The sequence below is a fragment of the Cydia pomonella genome, chromosome 20, assembly GCF_033807575.1.
Source record: "Cydia pomonella isolate Wapato2018A chromosome 20, ilCydPomo1, whole genome shotgun sequence".
NCBI classification, from domain to species: Eukaryota; Metazoa; Arthropoda; class Insecta; order Lepidoptera; family Tortricidae; genus Cydia; species Cydia pomonella.
In genome coordinates, this window is record NC_084722.1 from 1,633,185 (window position 1) to 1,653,505 (window position 20,321).

Here is a 20,321-nt window from a genome sequence, read left to right on the forward strand (position 1 = left end):
ATAATTAGAAGCTTGCCTATTCAATAATAATAATAAGTGTCGTAGTATGGATTATGTATTATGTAAAAGTGTGGTGCGGGTTGGTGTATATCAGATATATATCAGATATGGAGTAGAAAACGGCCTACAATAAAATTTATAAAATAAATTGTTTGTACACATACAGACTAGATTCGGTAATCTGCAACCAAATACCCGTGCAGAATTCCTGCATTTTGTTTATTTACAAGGTATATTTTAAAATGAGACATGTACGATTGTTTTGTTTTAAGGCATCTTAATGGTGGAGGGATATTATTCCAGCACTTGGTTGCAAGATAGCGGAATCAGCCCGTAAAATAAGTTTTGTGTAGGTATTTCTAAAAGACAACGCCTGGTTGATCTAGTACCATGTCGTCTGTAAATATTCCAGTTCCAGGACTGAATAACAGAAACAGTAACAGGCATTCTGACCTCGCTGTATCTGCCTCGACGGCTGTGTCGATGTGGCCCATACACTATGTCTCCGTAATTTAGTTTGGAGAGAACTAGTTATTCGCATAGAATCTTACGTACTCCCTCACTCAAGAGTTTGGAGTACAATGAAAGTTTCATTTATTTCATTCGTGCCAGCTTTCGTGAAACGACCTGTAGTAGTCACCGTGAAATAATAAACACAAAATTTCCTTCAATTCTCCATTTTTGTTAACAGAAATAAGGGGAGATGTATAATATATTCTTCCATCATCTTAAGGCAACTTCGCCTTATAATTAAGATTTAAGTGAATGTAGGGTAAGATAGGGTAGGATAAACTTACCGAATTGCTGTATAGCCCTGTCGGCCGACCACGGTAGTTCCAGGGTGATGTGTACGCGCCGCCTTTGGTTTCGTGCCCTGAATACAGAACCGTGATTTAAATAATAATATGCTAATTCAACAAAGCATGACTACGAATTTGTATCACATTTAGGCTGCGGCCTGGACGCACAAGGCTATTCAAACATTTGGTTGAGAGTAATGTATGAATGGCCTTGATCTGCCGCTCGCCGCGCCGCGTGCCACTAGCGTCTAGTACGCGGCCTAATAATCGAGCACAGTACATATTAAAAGTCTGTAGCATCATTACACTAAACCTTACCTCCTGTCACTTTGTAGTGAGATACCACTAGACGCCGCTTCAGAAATAATAGCTACATCTTTCTCGCCGTCCATGAATCGTTGCTTCTCCGTTAGATTGAGCGTTTCTAGGGGCACGTCGGCTTCGGATCTGCTCTCGTAGAGGATCTGACCGTCTTCCGTTTGCACAACGCGCCCTTTGCGGCCTGTCATCTGTGGACAAGGCAAGTGTAAAATTAGTTAGGTTTCAGTTGGTTTCGCTACGCTCATAGTATAGTTTTCCTTTTCTATAAGTATAGCCAGTATAGTGACGTGGGTACGTATACTTTGTATCTTTAGGTATTTAAATAAAAGTAAACAAACAGTTTGTACATTTTCGGGTAGTTATAACATTTATTGGTTAACCAACCAAATACAAAACCGCCTGGATCTGTCACTGAACGACCTGACTTTAACCTACATTATTTGATCATGTAATGTTTTCATCTACCTTCAACTGGCTTAACCCTTTTCCAGGCCGCACCAATCTACAAGGTTTACAAAAAATCCAAATATATTCCAATTAATCCAGCTTTTACGATTCATTTGAAGAAAAGTCAATTTCCAGAAACTGCAATCTAATTTGAACCTTAAATCGCAATGCTAAAGTTGAAATTGTAATGGCGCGTATGTGGTCAATAAATCGTACTATGCCTGGAAAAGGGTTAACCCTTTTTTTTTTTGACCGAGTGGGAATGCATTTACGCACGGTGTGTGGGACTCGCCACTCCTTTCCCCTCTCCTTGCAAGAGGGGAGGAGAATTTGGCCCTACCCACTAAACCCACTCCGGCGTTTCTTTGCCGTTCAACGGCAAAGAGGGTTCTTTGCCGTTCATGAGGGCGCACTGGGATCGATGATGACATTCACCACGGCGCCCTCCGAACTGGCTTAACCCTTATTTATTTATTTATTTATTTAAACTTTATTGCACACATAAAGAAAAATGTACAAATGGCGAACTTAATGCCAAAAGGCATTCTCTACCAGTCAACCATTGGGTCAAACAGAGACATTTGTGTATGTTGGTGCAGGAAAAAATAATAACAAATAATAAGGAAAAATTAAACGTGAAGTCAAATAATATTAAAAATATATAAATAGTTAAATACTACTACTTATATAATGTATAAAAGATAGACTAATACATATAATTATGTACATATACATGATGGTGAACCTTATTTAAGTTCTTCTGACAGAAGATGCTTGCGAAGTAGTCGTTTGAAAACGGGTTTGCTTGGGGCTTGTCGAATAAAGAGAGGGAGGGAATTCCAGAGACGGATTGCCTCAACGGCGAAAGAGTTAGACATAAAACCAGTACGGTGAGAAGGAATCGAGAGTTTGAGAGAACGGGAGGAACGGAGTTCACATCCTGGACGGGGGGTGATGAAAGTGAATTTACGTTTAAGATAACCAGGGGAGGAAGGCTCGAACAAAATGGAGAATAGAATACTCAGGATTCTAAGGGACCTACGACGACGGATGGAGAGCCAATTTAGCTGACGGCGATAAAAAGAAACATGGTCGTATTTGCGAAGTCCGAAAATGAAACGTATGCCATTATTCATAAGACGGTCTAGCTTATTGAGGTACTCCTGAGAGATATTAGTCGTGCACGCGTCCGCATAGTCAATAACTGGCAAAATTAGAGTCTGCACAAGTAATTTCTTAGTACCTACTGGGAGAAAATTCTTAAATTTATAGAGATAACGCAATGTTCCTGAAACTTTCCGACTTATTTCAGAGACTTGGTCATTCCAGGTAAGGCTAGAATCTAATACTAGGCCGAGATCTTTCACTTGTTTAGTTACTGGAATAACAGTGCCATCAAACAAAATCGGCGCGACAGAAACCGCACCAAGCTTTACTTGTTGATGATGGCTACCCAGAATAATAGCCTGACATTTTGCCGGATTGACACTGATGCCAAAGCTATTGGACCATTCAGCTATGTGAACTAGATCGTCATTGATGAGGGAAACAGCAGAATTAACGTTTTCCACAGAAGCATGGGCGTAAAGTTGCAAATCATCTGCATATAAATGGTAAGAGCTGCGGATTTTGGAGGTGATTTGGTCAATAAAGATTGAGAATAAAAGAGGAGAAAGGATCCCACCTTGTGGTACCCCCGTGTTCAGGTCACACCAAGCAGATAAGCATCCACTGGCTTTAACAGCCTGAACGCGGTCAGAAAGGTAAGACGCGAACCACTCAGTCGCTTTTGATGAGACCCTCAGATGTGTAAGAGTCGCAACAAGTAGGTCATGATCAACCGCATTAAAAGCGTTGGAGAAATCGATAAGCACCAACACCGTTACTCTGGAATTCTCCATGCCATTTCTTACATCTTCAACAACATTGAGAAGTGCGGTGGTGGTGCTGTGCCCTGATCTAAATCCCGATTGAAACGAAGAAAGCAAGTTGTTACCGTGTATAAATTTGGAAATCTGTGTATGAGCTGCTGCCTCAAGAATTTTCGAGAGAAAAGGAAGAATGGAGATGGGCCGAAAATGATTTAGAGAACTAGGGTTAGATAATTTAGGAAGTGGGATAACAAAGGCCTTACGCCAACAACCCTTCGTTTTTCTAAGCACTGATCAGTGCGTGTGAATTTAAATCCACTGTTTAATACAATAGGTTTAAATTCATTCGCATTAATCAGCGCTTAGACAAACGGAGGGTTAAGGAGCCATTTGAGGGTAGATTTTGTTTATTTTTGTTTCAATACCTAAAAATACATCGGCGGGCGAGGCGCTCTATGTGAGTGTTCCGTCACGGTGGTCGTCTCGTCAGTGAACAGTAGTGTTACCTCGGCCACGTTCTCGGTGCCGCCCAGCTCGTCGACCAGCTGGTCGAGCGTGTTGGGCGGCAGGCGGCGCGCGAGGCGCTCTATGTGAGTGTTCTGTCACGGTGGTCGTCTCGTCAGTGAACAGTAGTGTTACCTCGGCCACGTTCTCGGTGCCGCCCAGCTCGTCGACCAGCTGGTCGAGCGTGTTGGGCGGCAGGCGGCGCGCGAGGCGCTCTATGTGAGTGTTCTGTCACGGTGGTCGTCTCGTCAGTGAACAGTAGTGTTACCTCGGCCACGTTCTCGGTGCCGCCCAGCTCGTCGACCAGCTGGTCGAGCGTGTTGGGCGGCAGGCGGCGCGCGAGGCGCTCTATGTGAGTGTTCTGTCACGGTGGTCGTCTCGTCAGTGAACAGTAGTGTTACCTCGGCCACGTTCTCGGTGCCGCCCAGCTCGTCGACCAGCTGGTCGAGCGTGTTGGGCGGCAGGCGGCGCGCGAGGCGCTCTATGTGAGTGTTCTGTCACGGTGGTCGTCTCGTCAGTGAACAGTAGTGTTACCTCGGCCACGTTCTCGGTGCCGCCCAGCTCGTCGACCAGCTGGTCGAGCGTGTTGGGCGGCAGGCGGCGCGCGAGGCGCTCTATGTGAGTGTTCCGTCACGGTGGTCGTCTCGTCAGTGAACAGTAGTGTTACCTCGGCCACGTTCTCGGTGCCGCCCAGCTCGTCGACCAGCTGGTCGAGCGTGTTGGGCGGCAGGCGGCGCGCGAGGCGCTCTATGTGAGTGTTCCGTCACGGTGGTCGTCTCGTCAGTGAACAGTAGTGTTACCTCGGCCACGTTCTCGGTGCCGCCCAGCTCGTCGACCAGCTGGTCGAGCGTGTTGGGCGGCAGGCGGCGCGCGAGGCGCTCTATGTGAGTGTTCCGTCACGGTGGTCGTCTCGTCAGTGAACAGTAGTGTTACCTCGGCCACGTTCTCGGTGCCGCCCAGCTCGTCGACCAGCTGGTCGAGCGTGTTGGGCGGCAGGCGGCGCGCGAGGCGCTCTATGTGAGTGTTCCGTCACGGTGGTCGTCTCGTCAGTGAACAGTAGTGTTACCTCGGCCACGTTCTCGGTGCCGCCCAGCTCGTCGACCAGCTGGTCGAGCGTGTTGGGCGGCAGGCGGCGCGCGAGGCGCTCTATGTGAGTGTTCCGTCACGGTGGTCGTCTCGTCAGTGAACAGTAGTGTTACCTCGGCCACGTTCTCGGTGCCGCCCAGCTCGTCGACCAGCTGGTCGAGCGTGTTGGGCGGCAGGCGGCGCGCGAGGCGCTCTATGTGAGTGTTCCGTCACGGTGGTCGTCTCGTCAGTGAACAGTAGTGTTACCTCGGCCACGTTCTCGGTGCCGCCCAGCTCGTCGACCAGCTGGTCGAGCGTGTTGGGCGGCAGGCGGCGCGCGAGGCGCTCTATGTGAGTGTTCCGTCACGGTGGTCGTCTCGTCAGTGAACAGTAGTGTTACCTCGGCCACGTTCTCGGTGCCGCCCAGCTCGTCGACCAGCTGGTCGAGCGTGTTGGGCGGCAGGCGGCGCGCGAGGCGCTCTATGTGAGTGTTCCGTCACGGTGGTCGTCTCGTCAGTGAACAGTAGTGTTACCTCGGCCACGTTCTCGGTGCCGCCCAGCTCGTCGACCAGCTGGTCGAGCGTGTTGGGCGGCAGGCGGCGCGCGAGGCGCTCTATGTGAGTGTTCCGTCACGGTGGTCGTCTCGTCAGTGAACAGTAGTGTTACCTCGGCCACGTTCTCGGTGCCGCCCAGCTCGTCGACCAGCTGGTCGAGCGTGTTGGGCGGCAGGCGGCGCGCGAGGCGCTCTATGTGAGTGTTCCGTCACGGTGGTCGTCTCGTCAGTGAACAGTAGTGTTACCTCGGCCACGTTCTCGGTGCCGCCCAGCTCGTCGACCAGCTGGTCGAGCGTGTTGGGCGGCAGGCGGCGCGCGAGGCGCTCTATGTGAGTGTTCCGTCACGGTGGTCGTCTCGTCAGTGAACAGTAGTGTTACCTCGGCCACGTTCTCGGTGCCGCCCAGCTCGTCGACCAGCTGGTCGAGCGTGTTGGGCGGCAGGCGGCGCGCGAGGCGCTCTATGTGAGTGTTCCGTCACGGTGGTCGTCTCGTCAGTGAACAGTAGTGTTACCTCGGCCACGTTCTCGGTGCCGCCCAGCTCGTCGACCAGCTGGTCGAGCGTGTTGGGCGGCAGGCGGCGCGCGAGGCGCTCTATGTGAGTGTTCCGTCACGGTGGTCGTCTCGTCAGTGAACAGTAGTGTTACCTCGGCCACGTTCTCGGTGCCGCCCAGCTCGTCGACCAGCTGGTCGAGCGTGTTGGGCGGCAGGCGGCGCGCGAGGCGCTCTATGTGAGTGTTCCGTCACGGTGGTCGTCTCGTCAGTGAACAGTAGTGTTACCTCGGCCACGTTCTCGGTGCCGCCCAGCTCGTCGACCAGCTGGTCGAGCGTGTTGGGCGGCAGGCGGCGCGCGAGGCGCTCTATGTGAGTGTTCCGTCACGGTGGTCGTCTCGTCAGTGAACAGTAGTGTTACCTCGGCCACGTTCTCGGTGCCGCCCAGCTCGTCGACCAGCTGGTCGAGCGTGTTGGGCGGCAGGCGGCGGGCGAGGCGCTCTATGTGAGTGTTCCGTCACGGTGGTCGTCTCGTCAGTGAACAGTAGTGTTACCTCGGCCACGTTCTCGGTGCCGCCCAGCTCGTCGACCAGCTGGTCGAGCGTGTTGGGCGGCAGGCGGCGGGCGAGGCGCTCGATGGCGGCGAGCAGCTCCTCCTTCATGCTGCAGGCGCGCTCGATGGCCGAGCGCGGCGGCGGCTGGCTGTTGCGCGCTGGACCTGGGGGACAATACTCATTATACTCTCCCAAGTACTAAATCTCCTTCTCCTAGCATAGTCCCGGCTTTTTGCCTAAGCTCCAATAAAGCCTGGGGTCCGCTCGGCAACTATATCCAACGGGGCAAATTTATTTACTTATTTATTTAAACTATATTGCGCAATATGAAATTTAAAAAAATAGCAGATTTAAGACGTTCTCTACCAGGCAACCATTGGTTCTAACACAGATTTATCAGGAAAAAAGGCGGTATTATTGATAAAAGTAGGCATGAGCGGTCTTCTTCCATTGCTTTATTTATTTGTATCCATATTTATTTCGAAACTGCAGATTTTCTTTTATAAAAAGGCAAATAGCAACGTCATCATGAAACGCAACATGAAAGTAAGTTCTGCATTAACCTGGCTTACATTTTCGAGTGCCCTGTATGGAGGACGTTTCCTATCTAGATATATATTATTACATAATATAATATATTGAAATAAAAATTGTATTTTTTTTTGTATTATGTAATGAAATATCGAAATCTAAAGTGTCATAAACGTGTATTATGCAATGAATTGCAAGGAATTCAAAATGCTACCCATATGCTCCATCATCCAGTATATCTCCATCTGATCGAAAAAGCTCTTGAGTAGTTGACGAATCTTTCCTAAGGGGGTAATTACACATATGATCCCTATAGGTCGAAGTGTATCCGCAAGGGACCCTGAACATCATAAGATAAGTAGAAATAAGGATTATTTAAGGCACTATTGTAATAGGGTTTACCTGTAAATATAGTCGCTGTATTTAATGAAATAAAAATAGCTCGTTGGATCTGACGGGCGTCGCTGTGAGAGGAAGGCAAGTCTCACCTAGATAAAGGCCGTTGGTTCCGACGGGCGTCCCGGTCAGCATCCCGCCGGGCGCCGCGACGGTGACCGTGGGCGCGGTGCTGGTCTTTCTGGAGAACATATTCTCGATTTTGTCCTGTGTGGTGGACGGCTTCTTCTTGGGGGACGCCGCTTTCTTCTTCTTGAGAGGTTTTTTCTTTCTCATCCAGGGTTCTGGGGAAATTATTATGAGATTTAGCGCCATTTCATTGATTGCATTCCCTGAGAAATATCTGTAATGTAAGGTCTAGGTCTAATATGAACCGGTATCAGAGTCAATCCCGGAAGCGGCGCGGAATGGAATTCCGCTTCTGATTCATCGCCGGAGCCACGGATGAATTCGTCGGAAGAAGGACCGCCGTGAGCTCTCTTCCTCCGTAGACGTTCCTTAAATAGATGTAATACTCACCAGTGTCCGAGTCCGTGCCGGAACCGGCGCGGAACGGGTTCGAGTCGCTCTCGGAGTCGGATCGCCTGCGCTCGTCCCCCGACTCCGCGTCCGCTTCGTCGTCAGATCCTCGGATAAATTCGTCGGATGACGAACCGCCGCGAGCTCGCTTTGCCGCTATGTTGGCTTGCTGTCGTGATGTCACTGGAAAGATAATGAAACTAAGGGATCGTTCTGATGACACGCATAGATGTAAATTGTAAACACAACTATTATAATAGCGTGAATCTGACATTAAATCATGTTCTAGACGTTTTTGGCCACAGCGGCTGCGTTGTACCGCTGAGAGCGTCGCTGGTGCGCTCTCAGGTGACTGATATAGCCAATTTTTGCAGCGAATGTGCGACCACACGCGCTGCTGGACAGCACCCCTCCGATATAATTGGCTACTTGACAGTTTTTTGTAAATAATGTCAAACGATCTTGATTTTTCTGAGGATCAAATGTCTATATAGGACTCATGGCATTTAAGCAACACAATGGTCAGAAATGAGAGTTAAAGTCTGACGCTCGCACACGACGATTGAAACGCCTCTAATACGTCTGTCCTAAATGTATAGAAGATCAAGGAAATTGCCATTTTGACCCTGAAATATTGCGTTTATGTGTATATTTGTCATACAATTTATTTTTCAATAAAATGTATGGAATCGATTGGTACCATTTTTTTCCATTTTTGAAAGACAAAAATTTTTTTTAGACTGGAGCCTTGTATTTTTTTATATCCTCAATTTTTTTTTTTATTCCACTTTTTTATAATGGATGGCCCATTTTCTATCCATTTAACTAAATTTTGTTATAATATTCAACATGTGTGAAGTACCCAATTGTAAAGTATGTGTGGTGTGACCTTCAGCTCGTCGCGCTTAGCGTCGAGTTCTGTGCGCCGCCTAGCTTCAAACTGACGCACCTGCGTCTGCACAACATGCCTCCAACGCGGATGGTCACTGGCTAGATGAAACACTTAAATCGAGGCCTGAAGGCCGGTTGATTGGTTATTTTTCGTACTTACATTTCCTTTTACTGGACTCCCCCGTCAACGCAGGTACGGTAGGGGTACGGCCGTTGGGTGCAGGCGCTGGAAGAGCCTTTTTAGGCCCCTCGAGGCCTAGAAGCCGGTTGATGCGTTCGCGGTCCGGTGCGGGGAAGTGCTTCTCGACCAGGGATTGGAACACGCCCCTGGTGAAATAAAAGCAATTGTCAAAAAAACAATAATAATAATTCATCATGTTGTCATGGCTCGGGTGGTCATGTGGTTTAGGCATCTACCGCAAATGCAGAGGACGTTGGTTAGGTCCCAGCCATGGGCACTGGAGGCCTCGGTCGCTTTTTCTTTATAATTTATATAGTAGTGTTTCTATTTTTTTTATCATAAATTTGTTTCCCCAAATGGCAAAATAATCAAAAAGGAAAAATGTCGCAACTTAAACTATTTTTACGTGTTTTTAATCACTGTTAGTGCTTGAGAAGAGACCTAGGCTCTCCGAAACATGTCGCGCGAGTGACCTAAAAATGTTTGTATGTCTCACGACAGTTTACTCGTAAACTCGATGTCGCAACTTATCCATCACATTTTTGTATTGAAAGGAAAATTCTGTATTTAAAAATGGGAACTTCTTTTAAAATGTTTAACGTATTTCTAACAACATTTCCAGCTTTAGAAATCTTTCCGCAACTTCCACATATCTAGTACAATAGAAACCCACTAATTTTTCTTTAAAAAAAGAACTATTTACAAATCAAAAACCTTTTAAAGTTAAATTTAAACGTAACGTTACAATTCTCTCAGATTGAAATATTCGCGCCGCGCCGGCAGCGCGCTCCCAATCAGCCGCGACAAACCGTACCGCCCCGCCGCGCGGTCGTTCACCCCGACCTTGACTTGCGCGGAACGGAGCGCATTGATCGCGCGTCATGGAATCGACTAGGGTTTGTAGCGTGTAATGATATGAGAGTTTAGTAATACGCGTTATTTACATTTGATCAAAAGTATATTGTTTATTTCTGTATTTAGTTTATTTAGTTATTCCGAGTGTTTCTAATATATTGGAAATTTACTTTACTTGCTTGTAATTACATAAACCTACTGTTAGTTATTCAAACATGATATATGTAACAGTCATTGAAATCACTAATTTAAGGAGTGATTAAATATGTTTTACCCTCAAACGTGAATGATTATGAAGTAAGGACATTAGTCAACTTTATGGGAATACAATTAAAATAATTTTACTCCTATATTTACTTAACTATACTTCGATCGGCGAAAAATATGCCCTGTGACTTCGAATGACGTTACAAAAATCTATTTTTGATATAACCTTGTAACGACGTCTTGTCACACCTGTACGATACCATACATTTATAAAAACCTATATACCTATTACCTACCTACCTATATATTTTTATACGCCTAAAACAAATGAATAGCAGATGTTTTCATGTAAAAACTCGATACTTATGCAATATCAGTGCATGCAAGTGATGTAGTTTTATTCAAAATTTGTTGAAATTATCCGATATGTATTCGCTTGGCGACGTCTTGTGGTGGTGTATCGATAAAATAATTACGATAATAGATATTCGATTAAAATAATGTCATTTTTAAATAAATCATCTTGATATGTCTATGCCTTGGGAAGGTAAGGTTAGGTGGGGTTGGGTTGGTAAGGTTAGGTTGGTTGGTTGGTTGGTTGGGATGGGGAGTAAATAAATGAAAGAAATATTTGGTTATATAAAATAACATAAGTTTGCTAATAGAACGTTTTCACTACCTGGCTGTTCATATACAATACAACCATTGCCTTAAAAAACAGTAAAATTATATTTTGGCATCACTACTAGAAATGTCACAGGACCCATTTTTCACTGTTTTTTTTTTTTCAGGAAGATGCCCACAAAAAGGGAATTAAAAGAATTCTTAGAGGAGATATCGGCCGAGGCAAAATTTATCAAATTCAACTACACATCATCAGAAATATTCACTGCCCTCTTAAAATGTAAGGTAGAAGAGAGTAACACAGAACACTATAACAACTACACAAAAGAATGGATAAGAAAATTCTCTGGATTCACCAATACTACATGGATAGTACATAACTGTTTTCCAAATTTGAAACGGCTAGTATTCAGAAAATCATTCTGGTGCCATCGGTCAAATCAAAATAAATCTAAATCATCCGAACGAACAAAGAATCTCAACTGCAGAGCAAAAATAGACTTCAAAATAAAGATTATGAATAGAAATACTACAAGAAAAGATTTAGATTTGAGAATGGGTCTGAATATGAATATTAGCATCGATTTTAACCATAGTCACTTGATAAGCGACCCGGAGTGTCTGAGCCAGTTAAAAACTTCTATTCAAGCTGATTCTGCTTTCTACGAATATTTTAATGATGGCTACACGCCTTCGATGGCTAAATGTTACCATGAACTGCTTCTGTTAGAGAAAAATGGACCAGACGATGGAATTCTCGAGAATACCAGCGTGAATCCTACTCTACGACACATCATATACATATTTCAAAAGAAAAGGACTCGTAAAACTATAGATACTAATGATGTTATTAATAGAAAGATTGAGACTTTACAGAAAATTGGTCATATGGTTAAATACTATGCAAGCAATCAGTTTGTAGTTATTATTACCCCGCTGATGGGGCGAGTTGTGACAGAATTTAGTATTGAAAGAGTATTAATAGATGTAACACCAATACATTCTGGGCCGTTTGTAATGATGGTTTACGTGCCTACGCCGCTTGGTTCGCTGCCTATTGCTTGTGTTATATTCAATGACAGAAACATAGGCATATATGAGCAGATACTTTTGGCTATATCATCAGCTATAGAGACAGGTTTTGATAAAAGCTTTGAACTAAAATTAGTTTCATTTGGAAATACATTATTAGAGGAAGCTTTAAGATTGTTGTTTCCAAGAATAGTAGTAAAACCGGATAGGTTTGAGATTTGTAGAGAATTCTGGGAATTTATTTGCAGTGATGACAAGAAAGTAGAAAAAGACAAACGACATGAAATTATGCAATTGTTCAAATCTTTAATTTATGCTGATAATATAGAAGAAGCTATACAAATCCATTCTAGTTTAGTAAACAATGATATAATGCAACCATTTTTGCAAAAACTGGAGTACGTCTGGCAAGATTGGGAGCAATGGATGGGGATAAAAGACTTCAACGGAAAACATATTGAAGCACCTATGATATTTATAAAAGAGTTATTTATACAGAAATGTAAGTCGTTTAATATCTATGTGATGATGGACGTTGTTACGAAAATTCTAGAGAGTCATTTTCAAAAAATTATAATTTCTTATATAAGCAATGAAGTAATAGGTTTGCATACAAAGTTCCTATCAAAAATTGAGCTTTCTTCAGAATCTATACAAAAATTGGGATCATATGATTATATAGTGCCTGGCGATGGAAATAACACCTATCGTTTGAATACTGATTCCCTTTGCTGCGATTGTAAAATAGGTGTGAAAGGACGAATATGTGAGCATTTAACAAGTGTACTGAATACTATCAACTACAAATACAATAACGCTAGAGATTCAGTAGATACTGACGTCGTTTATAAAATTGTTGGTGAAGTTGATAAAGTAAAATTTGAAAATGATAATATAGAAGAAACTGAAGAAAGTCAGATGCCCGTTGACACTGATAGACCTATGTCAGCTTTATCAAATGAAAGTGACATTTCTACGGAAATAAAACAAGAAGTAGATCCACTAGAGGAAAATTACTGCATAGAGAATGTTGCAAATTTGGATTTAAAGGCACAGTATGAAGCAACGATGAAGATATTAAATGACGAATTTAGAAGACTGAATAGATTGTTTAGAGATAACCCGAATAAAGCTAACAAGGAGACGATGGCGCGGTTAGCTAAGGAGTTAGCTAAAATAAGACCAGTAGAAGAGCCGGACTTTACGAATATGTTTGTCCAAATGAACTGAATACGTTGAGTTCACAGTTTGTTGTAATCGAATTATAAAATTATGTCAGAGCTAAATAAACTATATTAAGAACTAATTACGTTTTACTTTATTTTCAATCAACTGTAAGAAAAAATATTTTGATATTAAGTAAACGATTCAGTACCCCTAGTGTAAATAAATTCGATTTCGAAACGTGACGTACGCGTTTGCGTTTAGTCTCATTTTTTATTGGATTTAGAAAGAGCGCGCCAAGCGGGACGTTTTGGAAACTCAAAATCCTATACAAAATGAGACTTAACGCAAACGCGTTCGTCACGTTATGATGTCGATAAAATTTACACTAGGGGTACAGATCCCAGATCCAATGTAGCTAGATTCAACTGATAATGATAACAGTAGGATAACACTTAATAGACCATTATCTTATTGCAATATGGTTACAAACGTGCAGTTATCCTCGTCCAACCATGATAATTAGTAGAGATGCAACGAATATTCGGCCATTATACGATATTCGGCCACAATTTCACTATTAGGCCGAATACCGAATAGTGGATAGTATTCGGCCGAATACTGAATAGTACGTTAACACGTAGATAACGGTAAACGCGGGGTAAAAAAAGGAACAAACTACAAGTAGACAATCAATTATTCAGATCAGTATAATCTTTCAGACTACCTTTATATTCATAGATAGTAAAAAAAAAACGTGAGAATAATGAAATAATACACAATATTTTTTTTACACACACGACGAAAAATAACGCACCGCAATTCAATACGCACTGCGTGCAGAATAAGCGTAATTTCTATCAAAGACTGCCTACAGCGAGAAAAAAGTTGCAACTTGCACAGCGCACGCAAGCGCGTGTTCGAATTTACTCCATTTTAGGTAAAGCTACTAGCCGAATATTCAGCTATTCGGCCGATGGCTCCGCCGAATATTCGGTATTCGGCTAAGCTACTAGTCGTTGCATCTCTAATAATTAGTGTGTACTTGGCGACAGACATCATTGACCGAGAAAGCGCTCAGCTTCTCCGTTTCAGTTTGGGCAAAAATGCTTTCGTATGTCGCGATGTTCTTATCTTTAGGTCGCATTTCTCAATGGATACTCATGAAATTTGGTAAACAGGTACAACAAAAAATGTCATTGAATCAGTTCTTGTAAATTTGTGAAAATTAGCGAGGACTACAGCTCACAGAGCCTCTATATTATGCTCTCATGTTAGAACTGTTGCAAAAGTGTCCAGCTGTCAGCTATAAATAATAGTTCCAAATCTCTCCAGAGTAGCGCTAGAGTAGCTAAGAACCTAGGCGTTATTGACGGAGTGAAGTGCGCTGTCTATGATTTGACTTTTTTCAAGTATTCTAGGTATCGTAGCACCGCCTATCTAAGGGCTCCTCTACATGATGGCCCAGCGTAGGCCAGCCTAAGGGACGCAGCTATGCGGTGGAAGGAGATAGCAATGTCATTTGCTCCCTCTAACGCATAAATGCGTCCCTTGGACTGGCCGACGCTGGGCCATCGTGTAGAGGAGCCATAAGGTTTTTTGATGACACTTTTTGGTACTTGGAGATTTAATTCCTTAACTCCACCTTCCATACACTATACTCACTTGGCGGTGGAGACGAAGTCGCTGAGCTCTCCGTCGTCTCGCTCCAGCTGGTCCAGGGTCCGAGCCTCGCCCGTGCTCTGAAGGCCGATCACGACGCACTTGCCGCATTTTACCGCTTCTCGCGCTGTTACTACTGCGTGATGTACCTATAAAATATATCATTTAATTAATACAGAGTAGGTACAGTTATTTATTTAAGCGTATGGCGTAACATTGTAGACAATATTAATATAATATCGATACGGACACGGTGTCAAAAATATGTACACACTACCTTAATATATGGGCAATAAGGTCGTGTATACATATTTATTGCACTTTGTACGTGTCGATATTTAATACCTTGACTGTACTATTCCAAAACTCAACTATCATAAACTATGTATACACATAGGCACTAAAAAAGTTCAATGAAAAATCGGAAATTCGCAAGCACATTATTGCGTACTCCCAACTTTTCTTCAGAGTCAGAAGCAGCAGCTTAACTCCTCAACTCACAACGACTCGATAACGAGTTAAATGACTACGGAACCCTAAGAAGACGTGGAAGGTAGTGGATGTCGAAATTTTGAATTACTGGGATTCATCGTTACATAAAACACTTGATACCTTGGCGGCGATACACAGGTATTTGAAGAACCTCTGATGCGCCGACCAGAACTGCCCCCACATGGTCTTCTTCATGCGAGCTTCCGCATCGATCAGCTCGGCCGCCTCCGTGAACCGCTGCATGGCTTCCACCCACTACGACAACACATATTATTTTAAAAAAAAGGCAGGCAAATGTGAATTTATACAAATTACATTGCTGGTTATGAATAAGAACAACTTCTAATAGCATATTTATGGCAGTAGCGTCTCACACATAACCAGAGGCCGGAATTCTCGTAGCTTTTTTGAATTGTCCTAGGGACTTCTAATTTATCGACTTACGATATACATTTTCGATTTTAAATTTAATAATAATGACATTCAATCTTTTCTTTAACCTCTCATACATAACCGGGAATCGAACCGGGGCAATCTTTAAGTGTTTATAACGAAACTTATTCTCTTTTCCTGTTTGACGCCCCAAAAGGTTTTGCAACTCGGACAAAAATCGACTCACCAACGCGACAGATTTGTCGTAAGTCTCTCGGAAGGCGTCGGACAGCGGCACCTCTTCTATCTTGAACGACACGCCGTGGAACGAAAGCTGCCGCGCGATGTACATGCCGCGGAGCTTCATGTCCATGGCTACGATTTCCATGGCGCCGACACCTCTGCGAAAAGGATTTAATATTTATTCAATTTCTTGAGATCATGCTCTCTACCTTTGCCGCCCTTTAAGAAAAACTTTTAGAGACAAATGCTATTTTTTTTTATACTACGTCGGTGGCAAACAAGCATACGGCCCGCCTGATGGTAAGCAGTATCCGCAGCCCATGTACGCCTGCAACTCCAGAGGAGTCACATGCGCGTTGCCGATCCTAATCCCCTCCCGCCCCTCGGTGAGCTCTGGCAACCTTACTCACCGGCAGGAACACAACACTATGAGTAGGGTCTAGTATTATTTGGCTGCGGTTTTCTGTAAGGTGGAGGTACTTCCCCAGTTGGGCTCTGCACTAGATCTGGAATGACATCCGCTGTGCTGTGCCCTACCACACAAAGCGAGATGACATTCACAATGCCCATACCTCTCTTGTGGACGTAGTTTAAGGACGTACCCGGGTCCTTTGATTATCCCGGATATTAGTATCCCGGGTATTTTGATTTGTCGTTTCGTCAGTCTTCGCCTCCCGGCTGATACTTTGTCAGATGATAGTTTAGATGCTGTTTTAAATTAAAACAACCGTCAGCCGGTTGTATCGTGGTGGAAAGACCGTCAGCTGTAAAATGAACATGTAAAAAATATGCGCCTTACCACTTTATGTGCGGCAAAGTATGCGTAATGTGTAAATTGCATAATCCGTTAATGGCTTTTCAGGCGTTACGCCTGATGAAAGGCTACATGCAAAGTTTCATGATTTGTTATTGCTATCATAAAAAGGTGTAGCGCTTATTTTTTACATGTTCATGCGACCAGCTGATGTTCCTACCACCGCGATATAACCGGCTGACGATTTTTTTTAATTAACAATAGTATCCGAAACTATCATTTGACTAAGTATCAAACGGGAGGCGATGACAATTTTTTTTTGTTAAATGTGTTACGGTGGCTGCCATTCCTCAACCCACCAACGGAGCGGCAGCTGACGTCCACGAGGGTTCATCATACCTAGCCGTTAACCACTACACGAGTTTTCGGCCGGGAGGCGATTGGTCATGGAAATCTGTTCCTGGCTTGCGGTCTATTCGAGGGTTTTGGAAGGGGCATTTCGTAAGGCTTTGCTTACCAAAGTCGTTACTAACTAAAACACTTTCATTTGGCTTTTTAAGCGCTTCATAATACGGGTAAGCTGATACCCGGCCCGAAGCGCTTACCTCTTGAAGGGGTATCGGTTATAAATTATAACGGTTATGCCATTTTCAACTTCCTCGTCTTAACCCTTTGAACGCCACGCGTATCGCACGCGGCGCGTAATCGTGAACCTTGTCGGTACGCATGAAGGTTGATATTGGGCTGAACCGTGCGCGTCACATGACGTCTTTGGCGGTCAAAAGGTTAAAAATAGAATCAAATATTGCTCGTTTATGTTTATAGTGAAGGACTGGGTGTCATTCATAATTTTTTTAATTAGGAAGGGGATACCTTTCATTTTATCGATATTTCTGAAAGGGAAAGCCAATCGTTGGGGCTATTCGATAATGACTAAGCCACTTAAAGGCTTTTTTCTGGAAAGGGGTGGACGGGGATGGATTGAGTAGCATTAACGTGAGAAACTTCATTCGGTTCTTCTCCGTTTGTCTGATTTAATTTCATGTCTTTTGATTATTTATATAAGAGTTCAAGTCTTGGAGACCCGATAATTTAATGATCGCTTTTTAACTATATTTAATCTGTGACACTTAGAGACTTACATGTCTAAAGAATTTTAGTATTTGTTGGTTGTATTTTTTTATCATAGTTTTTTTTTATAATTTGACTTTTAGATACTGTTATTATTGTACTGTATACACCTCTAATAAAGTGTCATAAATTTTAATTGATTTCATATTTTTATTGTTTGTAAAAATGGACATGTAAAAGTGCCCCTGTGGCCTATTTGCTGAATAAATGTTTGATATTTGATATTTGGTCCTGTCATAAAGATGCAAAATACAATGAATTGGAAAAAAAAAAACCTTTTTACCTCTGGGCGGCTAGATTCGATTCACTAGGAAAGGGACGGATCAGGGGGATTAGGGTGCTTATGGGTGAATCAACTTTTTTTGTTTTGTTATCCTGTCCCGTTGTCCAAGGGACAACAGTGGCACAGTTTGTTTGAAGAGACGTTGTATGCCGTTCTATTAACATGCTTAGTAGGGGGCCCATTATGGACATTGGTTATAACGACCACAAAAACGCAAGTTTGATACATTTAAGTACCATAAAATCAGTATTTCAATGAACTTTTGTCCCCTGGACAACTAATCGTAACCATGGCAACGAGTGACGCTAAAAAGTTGATTCTCCCTTATATCTAGACTTACCTCTTTTCCACGGCGTTGATAAAGTCCATAAAGGTAGGGAAAGGTGTTCCCTCCCCCCAGATCCCCAGCCGCACCATGTAGGCCATGTTGCGCGGCTCCGAGGCGCCCGTGGCCGAGGCGTACACCACGCGAGCCTGGGGCAGCTTGTTCTGCAGCTCCAGGGCGGTGAGGCCGGTCTTTGTGGCCTTGCCCGACCCCACGGGGCAGAGGTTCTTCGCTTTGTGGCATTCGTCGAATACGATCTGATTTGATGATGTAAGGTTTTATGGAGACACTTCAGTACAAGGAAGTAATTTCGAATTTGTTTTCTTTCGCGTTTTGTTTTTTTTTTTTTTTATAAACGCAGACAGTAAATACAATTTGTTTGTGCACTACAGAATCTACTATGCACAAGAAAACACATGACGTGTAAATGTATATGTTTATTGTTCCGATTCCGGCCACAAGATGGCAGACCCTCCAACGCGCACGGTCCTTATAATACGATGAATTTTATCGACAAATCACCCCCATACCTATGTTTTTCTCAACCATTTTAAAACTGCAACCTTTCAAAGTTTTATGATGCCATACACTACTGCACTTGGTTAATGTACCATTCTGCCCATTAACCTATCACACATCTAAAAAAAAAATAGCTTATGAATTAGGGCATACATTTAAAGCATAAATGTCATAAAGAATTTTCCACAATTACTGGATAGTTAATAACAAAAATAAAAATCGTCTTGAACAATTTACTTTTTTATTACATTTTATCTTTATTTTCGAAAACGAAGTCGTTGACCTGTACTTTTTTATTGTTAAATGATAGCACAGGATATCAGCTAAAAGTTGACATCAAAATGATAGCCCTAGTTAAAAACATTTCACAAGATACACGAGTCCAAACAAGACCACACGCATTACAGAGGGTCTTGTTTGGACTCGTATAACTTGTGAAATGTAAATGGGCAGATAATGGTACATTAACCAAGTGCAGTCGTGTATGGTACCATAAAACTTTGAAAGGGTGCAGTTTTAAAATGGTTCAGAAAAACCATAGGTATGGGGGGTGATTTGTCGATAAAATTCATCGTACTATAGAATAGAATAGAATTTCTTTATTTGCCAGAATACGTATGGTACAAGATGATAACAGAAAAGGTTTTACATATAAGTGTCAGTATTCAGTCGAAGACACGACATGCAAAAATTAACATAAAATAAATCAGTATAGAAAAATTAAGAAAATAAAACAGTGGCTAAATTTATCATAGTAAAATAATAATAATAGTAACATCCACTTGTAACAATTCGAAAATTAAATAATAGAATGTCCAAGAATAAATAAAACTTATAAAACTAACATCGATAAATTAAAATTTGATATTAAAAGTAAAATTGCAAAATGGATGTCGTATATAATTTATTTAAAAGTCATTGGGAGAATACATTAAAAATAAGATGTAAAGAAATATACATAAACTCTACTACTGAAAATTTTACTTTACTAATTTCTGCTCTAAAAATTCCCTAACACTATAAAAGCAATTTTCAGACAGCCATTTTGTAATCTTATTACTAAATTGGTTACTATTAATTTGCTTTAGCTCATCAGGAAGACTGTTGAATATAACTATACACATATTGTATGCATTTTTGTGGTATACAGTAGAATGTGAAGGAGGCTGATATAACAAGTCCTTATATTGCGCTCTACGATTTCCGGCAAAAACATCAAATCTCTTTTTAAAAAGTTCAGGGTGTTTTTTCACAAATAGACATGCTTTTTTGATGTACATGCAAGGCAAAGGCAAAACATTAAATTTCCTAAACAGTGGTTTACAACTGTCCGTGATCCAAGCGTTGGCTATCGCACGAATGCACTTTTTCTGTCGAATGAACGCTTTTTCAATGTCGACCGAATTGCCCCAAAGTAAAAGACCGTAGTTAAGTACAGATGCAACATATCCGTGATAGGCAGTTGTTGCGGCCTGTAGAGATACCGTATTTCGAAGTTTCCTTAGAGCGAACACAAATCCGTCAAGTTTGGAACA

At 42.8% G+C, this 20,321-nt stretch overlaps 1 protein-coding gene across 1 annotated transcript in view; it reads right to left on the bottom strand.

The window, feature by feature from the left end:
* LOC133528993 (protein strawberry notch) overlaps positions 1 to 20,321 on the bottom strand; it is a 52,838-nt gene that overhangs the window by 14,069 nt on the left and 18,448 nt on the right. The window contains exons 12-21 of the mRNA XM_061866545.1: positions 18,283 to 18,524; positions 15,779 to 15,932; positions 15,280 to 15,414; positions 14,671 to 14,816; positions 9,103 to 9,269; positions 8,052 to 8,234; positions 7,625 to 7,816; positions 6,606 to 6,769; positions 1,119 to 1,309; positions 798 to 874 (exon numbers count right to left, since the gene is read on the bottom strand). Coding sequence (XP_061722529.1) covers positions 798 to 874; positions 1,119 to 1,309; positions 6,606 to 6,769; positions 7,625 to 7,816; positions 8,052 to 8,234; positions 9,103 to 9,269; positions 14,671 to 14,816; positions 15,280 to 15,414; positions 15,779 to 15,932; positions 18,283 to 18,524 — 1,651 coding nt within the window. The remainder of the gene's footprint in view (positions 1 to 797; positions 875 to 1,118; positions 1,310 to 6,605; positions 6,770 to 7,624; positions 7,817 to 8,051; positions 8,235 to 9,102; positions 9,270 to 14,670; positions 14,817 to 15,279; positions 15,415 to 15,778; positions 15,933 to 18,282; positions 18,525 to 20,321) is intronic.